The 10,151-nt window shown below is 44.4% G+C and overlaps 1 protein-coding gene across 1 annotated transcript in view; it reads left to right on the top strand.

Annotated features, from left to right (window-relative positions):
- Positions 1 to 9,321, top strand: part of R3HCC1L (R3H domain and coiled-coil containing 1 like) — a 39,553-nt gene extending 30,232 nt beyond the window's left edge. The window contains exons 3-7 of the mRNA XM_015816271.1: positions 2,854 to 3,029; positions 3,461 to 3,531; positions 3,680 to 3,775; positions 5,028 to 5,168; positions 8,792 to 9,321. Of these exons, the coding sequence (XP_015671757.1) occupies positions 2,854 to 3,029; positions 3,461 to 3,531; positions 3,680 to 3,775; positions 5,028 to 5,168; positions 8,792 to 8,853 (546 nt within the window). The 3' untranslated portion in view covers positions 8,854 to 9,321. The remainder of the gene's footprint in view (positions 1 to 2,853; positions 3,030 to 3,460; positions 3,532 to 3,679; positions 3,776 to 5,027; positions 5,169 to 8,791) is intronic.
- Positions 9,322 to 10,151: the final 830 nt, after the last annotated feature.

Raw genomic sequence — 10,151 nt, 5'->3', positions numbered from 1 at the left:
GAGAGACAGAAGTGCAAGTGCCTCTGTCTCTGTCTGTCTGTCTGTCTCTCTCTCTCTCTCTCTCTCTCTCTCTCATGGGACTTGCCGGAGGGCCGTGGGAGGGCCGCATTTACATAGAGCAGGGAGGGCTGTTCGAGGGCCGGATTAAACCGGGCCGCGGGCCGCAAATGGCCCCCGGGCCGGACTTTGGACATGCCTGGTTTAAAGGCTGCAGTGATCTTATCTGTCTGGTGAAAGCAACAAGATTTGTTTATTTAGCATTTGGGTAAATGTTTCATCTAGCAAGGAAAATTGGGATTTTGCTCTGATATTAGACTATTTGATTCTTAACACTAAATTTTTGGATGGATTTTTTTTTATTATTATTCTACAATCTTCCTTCCTTTCTTCCTTCCTTCTTCCTTCCCTCCCTCCCTCCCTCCCTCCCTTTCCCTCATTGCCTGGGCATCCAGAAACACAACCTGTCCCACCACAGGGATGAGTACTCTTTGGAAAGGAGACTTTCAACCAAAAGCTGGGGCTGACTTTATGCGCAGTTAAGTTCACAGTTCCTTATGCAATTCATGATAGGAAATTCCAACACTAATGGGCTCACACTCTCATTATGTATGAACCCTTTTAAACATACTTGTAACGATACAAAGCTATAGACACACCGCATTACCTGGTGCACATGTGCATGAGCAGCTAGCTGTCTGGTTGACTCAGATTTCACAATTAAAATTGCAATTTGTACACATGGAAAGTTTTAAGAAACTTTGTCTTGTATTTCCAGTGGTCCCTGGAGGCATATTCTAATCTTTGCATTTTGTGAACTGTCCTGTTTTGACTTGTCATCCTCCTTGCACCCAGTGGTTTGTGAAGGGCAGGGGTGCTCATGCAGTGTGCATTCCACAATCTCAGATAATCTTCTATGCCACTTGATATTATGAGCACTCTGCTCCATCAAGCATGTCTGAGGCCCGATCCTGCTGGGATGTAGTGTTGTTCATTTGAACTTTAGATGCTCAGGTTCATGGCTTAGTTTTATTAAACCCAGCAAGAGACATCCTTCTTTAGGTTCCTGTTGCGACAGTTCCACCTCTTTCTCTCTGGATTGCCATCTTTTTCTTATATGATCCTACCACAAATCCACATTCCAGGAAGAATTATCTGAATTACTGTATTTTATTGACTCAAGAGAGGTGAATTTATAGAGTCTCCCTGTGGAACTGTGGCTTGTCCTGGTAGAGTTGCTTGAAAAAACAGAAATCCGCCTGAGTTATAGTCTTCTTTGCCAACAGACTATGTGCTGATGTGTGCCATTAAAAACCCAGGACAAGAGTTCTACCAACAGATCAGCAGCAGCAATAGTAATCAGCATCCATCTGTCAATCGCAACACAGCCAGAATGACTTGGCATCCTTATTGGAAGAGACATCTCTTTGGAACAGAATGGAATGGCCAGAGCAAGGCAATTTGGTGCAAGGGTCAATGTCCATTATGTTATCATGAGACAGGTTTGGTGACAATATCAAAGGTTTCTTAAGGAGAACTCTGCCAATTCAGAGATGCTTGTAGAAACTGTGGTTCCTTCACTGCAGAAGCAAATGTCACTCTTGGATGACCTTTCTGATTTAGGGTGGAAGACCATGTCAAGCATGCAGTTTCCTTGTGAAATATAATCACTTTATGAATTTATTTACAAAACATTGTTTCGCATTGCGTTTAAGTCCTGAGAAGATCATCAGGCAAAAATTAGCTAGAGCGCATATAAAAAAGTAGAACAAAGCCAATCAAATACTTATGCAGCAGGCAAGATTTTAAAAGCACTAAAGACAACTTAACTCTCTTTTTGAAAAAGAGTCTGCATTAGGCGTGGGCTCCATAGCCAGGTGCTGCCACTGATAAAACCTTGCAATGCATCTCTACCATTTGCCCTCTCTTGGCAGCAGAATAACTAGACTTGACAAGTACGTGCAAGTGCAAGGATAACAAAGTGCTCTGGTCTCAAATCATTTTAGACTTTAAAGATAATAATCAGCAGTTTGTATTAGACCAGAAACAGTCAGAAGTCAGTGCAGTTTAAACAAGGACAGGGCAATATTTTCAGAAAAGCAGATCCAAGAATTTTTTGAAAAGAGCTATACCTCCCAATTGCAAAATAAACATCTCGTGTTACATTTAATTACTATTACCTGTAATTGCCATTAACTGTTATGCATTAATGTGTTAATTTATTTGTAGACATTATCTATTTAAAGATGTTTACTAGGACATATTCCAAGGAATATATTGGGCTCAGATCTTCTCCTTGTGCCCCAGTCTTGCAGTTAGCATTTTATCTCGTATCTATTCTAGCCATATCTAGTCACCATGCGGCTTGCCATAGTTGTTTTACTAACTGCATTTTGCAACTATCTCAGGTATTGGCTTAGAATAGACGTAACTAATGCCTTCCTGCTGGATGGATGCTTACGGAAGCAGATGTTCATTCCAGCTTCCTCTCCTCTGGAAACAGTGAGGGAGAAATCCGCCTAAATCTGGGGAAAGAGCATGCAAGCAGCAGGAGGCACCTAATCAATAACTCCCAATCTCCCATGGATGATCAATCCTTTTCCAGAGCTGAGTCTATAGCCCCATCAATCAGCTAGTGCACCCATTCCCAGCTGACATAAAGGTTTGTGATGAGACGAGAGAAGCTGTCGTTTCAGGGTTGGGATATGAAATTAGACAATGGAGTAGATCCCTGAAATGACATCTGGAATCTACCTGTGGCCAATGTTCCTTTCAAAAAAAAAAATCAAAACAAAAGACAATTTTGCTGTGTATCCTGCGCTTCATGCTTATAATTAGTCTCTGCCCTCCCTCCAGCTGTCTACCTGCACTCTCCGTGGCACAAGGCTACAGGAGCCGCATTTTGATTATTACAACTATTCTCCAGCTGATCAGGACACGAGTGACTCTGAGCTGCCACATGTCATTGAAATCTATGACTTCCCACCAGAATTCCGCACTGAGGATCTACTGGGTGTCTTCTGCCATTACCAGTAAGCAGTTTGGTTCTGTTTCTCACTTGTGTTTTCCAGTGTCGTCTATCCTCTGAGCTGAAGTGGCTAAGATGTAGCACGTTAGAACTGCACCTTTTCAGTGACTTGTTTATTTAAGAGTCACTGACCAGCTGCTTGCTTTTATTGCAGCCACCCTTGCCTCAGGGCCATTATTATCAGCTTTTTCTAATGATGCTCAAGTTTGATGTGTTATTGCCACCCATCAAGGAAATAGTGTATTGTTCCCGTTCTTTAAATATTCTTCCTGTCCTGCAGTGAGAAATTCAAGTGAACACACATCTATTTCCTAACTATATATTTTCTTTGAAGCTGCATGTAGTTTGATGGGTTTTGTTGTTGTTGTTGTTGTTGTTGTTGTTGTTGTTGTTATTAGATCACTGCCAATTTTCCAACTTTTCTTCTTTCATCAGGAAAAAAGGCTTTGACATTAAATGGATAGATGACACACATGCTCTGGGTATCTTCTCCAGTCCTATCACAGGTATGACCTGCTTCTGAAGACCAGACCTGCTGGGTGTGGTGTCCTTGGATGGAAGATGCTAGATGACAGCATTTGTTGGGTGGGGAGACTCAGGGCTCCTGTTCTCTCTTTCCCATTTCTCATCTGACATTGCCTTTATTCACCATAGCACGAGACGCTCTCAATACCAAACATCTGATGGTGAAAACCCGCCCCCTGTCACAAGCTACACAAGCTGCAAGGACCAAAGCCAGAGCTTATGCAGGTGAGTCCAGAAAAATTCAAAGAACCTCCCAGATTAACATTTTCTAACTGCTGAGTCATGCCTGTAATATATATTGTCTTGCTATCGGTATTAACGGAGACCATCTGATTTTATACAGAGACAGAAGAGAAGCTTCAACTGTCCTATCCACCTTTGCTCTGCACATGTCGTAGATTGATTAGTTCTGGTCCTTAGTGCTGATAAAAATGCCTCCTGATCAAGAAAACTGTTCCATTGGAAATATCCATCATTCCCTCTTAAATTTAGCCTTTAGAATCCCGTGCACGCTTCTCCAGTGAAAGAGCTACACTAACATCTGTTGGTGGTGTCCTCTTAGCATTGAACAGTGCTTTTTGCAACATTAACAAGGATCAATCCTATAAAAGGCTGGGTCATCCCCTCTCGAGTTGCTGTAGGCTGAACTAATTCCCAAGACTCTTTTCAGGCAAATATGATGTGCTGCTCCATGACGTCAGTAGTAAGCACAGCAAATATTTTTTTAGTTTTCCAATCCTGGGTTGTCCAACATCTGTAAGACTGAAAAGGGAGTAGCACAATGTTAACACTGCCATATCTCATGGTCTGTTTTCAACATTGTATTATGGGGATAGAATTAATAGATCTGGAGAAACAGCATCTGTAAAGCTCTGAAAGCACTTGTATATTTGGCCAGTGCTTTCTTAAGTTCATTGCAAATTGTCCTCTTTATTATTCTTTTTTCTCCTAGTTTCATGGGAAAGTCCATTAAAGTTGCTACCAATCTGTCACTCTGTCTTGTTATATTTGAAATAGAAAGGAATGCCTATGTCAGTGATGGCGAACCTTTTAGAGACCGAGTGCCCAAACTGCAACCCAAAACCCACTTATGCATCGTCGGGTGCTGGGTGGGCGTGGCCCATTGGCTGGGCGTGGCTGCGGTGGTAACTGCAGACTGGGTGGGACTAAAAAGTTCAATCAATCAATTCCAACTTTGCAAGATCTTTTTTTGTCCGCGAGAAGTTGAAATTGACTGATTGATTGAACCTTTTTTTTTTTTTTTTTGCACATGGCAGCGGAGGCCTAAAGCAAAAAGGTTTTATAAAACCCAGCTGAAGGTCTAGGACTGGGGCGATGGTACGCGTGCCCACAGAGAGGGCTCTGACTGCCGCCTCTGGCACCCGTGCGATAGGTTCGCCACCACTGGCCTACGTTTTGGGGAAGAGAGCCATCTTTTAATATTTAAATATGCTTGTCTGCTTTTCCGTCCTCTTAGAATTCCTGCAACCCGCCAAAGAGCGTCCTGAGACCTCAGCTGCTCTGGCCAGGAGACTGGTGACAGGTGCCCTCGGTGTGCGAAGCAAGCAGAGCAAGGCCGAACGTGAAGCTGAACGCAAGCAGTTACAAGCAGCTCGAGGTAAGCTTGAAGGAGCAGAGATACTGTGGTGTTGGAGAGGGGTGTGTGTGTGTGTGTGTGTGTGTGTGTGTGTGTGTGTGTGTGTGTGTGTGTGTGTGTGTGTAAAAGAAGTTGGAAGATACAGGAATGGATATTTTACTTCTACCGGTAGGAGTACCAAATGTCTAAGATGGGAAAAATGCAGGCTGCAGTATCATAGATAGAAATGAGAGAAATTATATTATTTCTCTGTGTCTTGGTTTCAAGCTACCTTGCTACCCATCTCATTTACTATCCGCATTCAGGAAGTCTATCTGGTCTATGTGTCTGCTTCAGTGCAGTAAGCCAAAACATCTTTGCTATCACTCTGCCAGATCTACCTGAGTACCTTAGGGAACTTCTGAATGGCCAGTGATTTCCTTGTCTCAGGTTCATCAGAAAAACTGACTGTGCTCTCCTGAAATATGCAGGGATATACAAGAAAGAATCAAGTGCGCTTAACTCTTCAGCATCCCACTCTCTGCCCATCCTTTATGTGCACCAACCAGAGAGCAGTGATAAAGCTATTGGTCTGGCTGGGGGAAGGAGAGTTTTCCATCCTAGATGGAAAACTAATGAAATCAACGAAGTCTTTGCAGATTCTTACTGTACCCTTCTCTGGTAGAAATGGAAAGAAGACAGTTTCTGCAGAATAGCTTGTGGATATTTGGAAATGAATTCCCCCACCCTGCAATGGTGTAATCCCTTGAGTAAAGGGTTAGTTTACTCTTTAGTTGATGCCCGTGTCTATGGTACAGTCTTCTATTTATGATGGGTGTCTGGACGCATGTGATCTTCGGAGGATTCTACCTAGCTTATCTCCAACTCCTCATCCTCCTGGATGGCCCAAATTGAAATTGAACCCACATGTTTGACAATGCAGCTTTTTGCCCCTAGGGATGTAAAAAGGACAATCGTGTTGAATGACTAGAACAGGGCTTTTCAACCTTTTCACCCATTGTACCACTTTTAGGATATGTAAATATCCGAGTACCACCAGTCGCCTAGCAAGGGTCAAAAACTTGATGATCAAACAAAAAGAAAAAAGTGATAAAAGTACAGGTAGTCCTCGACTTACAACAGTTCGCTTAGTGACTGTTCGAAGTTACAGTGGCACTGAAAAAAGTGCCTCCCAAGCCACAACTGAGCAAGACACCTGCCTGCCCGCCCAGTGGCGCTCTTCCTCCTGTCCGAGGTTTTCAGACCCTGGAGATGCTGCAACATTCCAGCTGATCGGCACTTCTGGGCTCAGCAGAAGCGCCAGGATCAGTGCTGCTTTCCAGCTGATCAGCGCTTCTTCTGGGCTCAGCAGAAGCACCAGGATCAGCACTGAGTTCCAGCTGGAGCCTGGCGCTGATCCTGGCACTTCCGCTGAGCCAACAGCCTTGCAGCTCCAGCCATCTCTCGCTCAGGCTTGTGCGGTGCTGCCACCGGTTCAGCTCATTCCCCTCCCCCGCTACCACTTTTCTAGGATGGTCGTGTACCACCTGCCAGGTGCCAACGTACCACAGGTGGTACCCGTACCACTGGTTGAAAAGCCCTGGACTAGAAAATATAGCATAATAAATATATTAGTTATAAAAGCTATCAGAAGTGTATTTCCTCTCGCGAAATGGTAAATCTTCTGAACAACCTCTGTTCCATCTCATAATCATGTAACTAAAAATTCACCCTGTACATTTGTTTTCAATTTAATCAGAATTTCTGAGTTTTGGGAAGAAATGTATTATTTATTTTATTTATCTGTTAGATTTCTGCCCAGCTTTTCCATAGTAGCTCAAAGTGGCTTTCATGGATAAATCTTTTTATTTTTATTTTTTATTTTTAAAATCCTGTGAGATAGATCGGGCTGAGAATTGAATATGACTGGGTGACCTGAATCCGGGTCTTTGCAGTCCCTAGACCAGGGGTAGTCAACCTTGGCTCTTTTATGACTCGTGGACTTCAACTCCCAGAATTCCTGAGCCAGCTAAGCTGGCTCAGGAATTCTGGGAATTGAAGTCCACGAGTCATAAAAGAGCCAAGGTTGACTATCCCTGCCCTAGACAGAACCCCTGAGAAGTTTTTTGCCAGAGCTGGTGGATATGAAAGGCAGAGCTGAATCTTGTCCAGATGGATCAGAAATGATAAAAAAATGAGGACAAAAACATTAAATATAGAAGCTATGGACTCCCTCTTGAAAAAGAAAGGGTAGAAGTTAGTTTTACAGGCCCCATGATCTTTTATGAAAGTGCTATACTTCAAGCTCACATTTATCATTCAGGCAGCATTGAAAATCAGATGAGAAATGCAGGTCATTTACAATGCAAATATTATATTTGTAGTATTTTTCTTTAACAAACACCCTTTGCACCTCAGGAATATGCTGATAGCTTTTTGTCAGTTCAAATGATAAATCTCCAGGTGGTTCCATTTTCTAACATTGCCTCTTCTCTCTAATAATTCTGGTAAACTCAAGTCCTCTATCTTTTCCTTTCCCTACAGCCCCTCCCCCCCCCCCCCCCCCCCCATTTTTCTATGGCATATCCTTAAGCAGATATTTTGTAGAGTATCTGTTGACCTTCTTCAATTGTTCTTTTGAAACTGGAGCATAAGTATTGATTATTCCAGTTTTTTAGACATTCTTATTGTAATTAACTGTTAAAGATTGCTTTTTCCTACTGGTTTGGCTTTTTGAATAGGACATGTGTCCAATAATCACTGTCATTTTTTTCCATCAATAATATTGGGATCAGATATTCTATAAGCTCAGTGCAAAAGACATTTTTTTTGGGGGGGGGGAGCATCAACATTAAGTATGTGATGTCTAGGTTTATGTAGCCTTGTTAATTGAATGTCTTTATTGTCCTTACTAAGATCTCTATTCTTGCCTCTTCGAATCCATGCAAGATCTAAGAATCGTTATTTTCCTGTCCTTTTTCTTGAAGGGGATTGGAAGAGAGCAAGGACTCCCAGGAGCAGCCAGAGCAGTTTATAGCTCTAATTAAATGCCTTGAGGGAAGAAAGCTGTGGTATATCCAGTCCCTCAAGGAAAGAGATATATGGGAAATGTGATTGTGTCAGGTCTTCAGTGTTCAGCTAAGGACACTAGGTGGTGCTCCAGTTCTGTTTACTGTACTGAACAATAGTGCCACTCCAGAATTCAAAACCCTGAGGCAGGCTGAGCTTCAAAAATGTAAGAGGACGACGTGCATAAGAATAGCTAATTTATTTTAATTGTAGCTGCCAACTCAGTAATTTGCTACTCTTCTCTGCTGAGTAGGCTTTTAAGTGGATTACAAGCAAATTCTCTAGGCTGCTGTCAGGTGAAATGCAGTTCCATAATACGTTGCATGGATCTGTAGGAAGGGATGGGATTCAGGGGAATTGAGTAAAGACTTCCAGTGGGCAATGATGTGAGCGTGTCCACAGTTTGCTGAGGTAGGTCTTGATCTCTGCACCAACTAAGCAGAGACAACAGCCTTCTATGTCACGAGGGAGATCAAGAGAGAATGCAGGCACACCAAGGCTGCACTTAAGGGTTACCAAAGCCCTGGAAGTTGCTTCTCTGATCAGCTCTATATCGTATGACCGCTACTTCCCTTAACCACATTATTCTCTTGCAGAGCGGAAGCTCTTGGAGGCCAAGCAAAAGGAAGATGCCTGGGAAGGTCGTGAGCCAGTGTGAGAAGAGGAAAGTTGATCAGGCCTGCTTGAAAACTTCACGGAGTGGAATTGACAAATGGCAGCTTGTGCTTACAGCATTGAGGGAATCTACCATCCCCTTTGAGGGGGGAAGCAATAAGATATGGGGAGTTGTGAGTGCATTGGAGTAGCCAGACATGCCAGGGTGACTCATGTGAACCCAAGCTACTGGGTTGACTGGAAGACCGTGAAAGAGTGGGACTGGAGTCTGGCAGTACCTCAGGAAGAGCTGCTATATTGTTAGCAGTCCTGCCAGTGCTGTTCTGAATGCCATAGAATGTAATCCAAATGCACTCCTCACATTAGTTTAAGGCAGCATGGATGCAGGCCCTATCTGTGCTCTGGGTCACTGAATCATGTTGTGCTCAGTGGGATGGGACTGAATTGCGATAGCTTTTAGATCAGGCCCACTAGGATGGCCAGGTGCCCAATGCTGAGCTTGCTATTAAAGATGATTTGATTTTATATGGTGTCGTGTGATGCAGGCAGCTTTACTGCCTCCAAGTAACTCTATGAATCTTCAGCACTGGAAATTAAGCAGAGGCGTGACAGCAGCTCAATGAGTTGTTGTTACTGTGGTTGGCCTGGACCGAGACCCTCCTCTTCCAGATTCTTTAGAATGGAAGTCAGCATAAGATGCCCAGAAGAAAGGAGCTTCTCTCTTATAAACCCAGTGCTGATAGAACCCTCGTAAGTTCATCTGAAGAGCTGAGATGAAAGCAACTCCTCCTCGATGTGGAAATCAGGAGACCCTGCTACCCAAGCAGATTCTGGACCTCCTAGCACAGTGATGGCGAACCTTTTAGAGACCGAGTGCCCAAACTGTAACCCAAAACCCACTTATGTATCGCCGGGTGCTGGGCGGGCGTGGCCTGCTGGGTGTGGCTACGATGGTCATGGCAGATGGGTGGGCGTGGCCAGGGTGGGCGTGGCCAGCTCAATGTTGCTCCTGGGGAAGGACGCCTGTGGGGGCCGGGCAGGGTTGGGGGAGATCCAGGGCATCTCTGGCGGGTGGGGCGATGGGCAGGAAGCTCGTCCTGCGGGGTGAGGTGAGGCAGTGCGGGGATGCCATTGTCGCAGGGCAAGGCGAGGCAGGGGCCGGGGCGGCTGCTGCCTGACACCATCGGCCCCCGCACACAGAGGGCAGTGAGTGCATGGGTGCTGGCCACGTGGGACCTCAGCGAGTTAGCGGGTGGCTGGTTGAAGAGGGACAGTTGGCATCTCCGGGGCATGGCTCGTGTGCCCACAAAGAGGGCTCTGAGTGCCGCCAGTGGCACGCGT

The sequence above is a fragment of the Protobothrops mucrosquamatus genome, unplaced genomic scaffold (genome assembly GCF_001527695.2).
Source record: "Protobothrops mucrosquamatus isolate PMUCROS unplaced genomic scaffold, P.Mucros_1.0 scaffold419, whole genome shotgun sequence".
Taxonomy (NCBI): Eukaryota; Metazoa; Chordata; class Lepidosauria; order Squamata; family Viperidae; genus Protobothrops; species Protobothrops mucrosquamatus.
The sequence above is the reverse complement of the archived record's forward strand: the minus strand, read 5'-3'. Positions and strand labels throughout refer to the sequence as shown.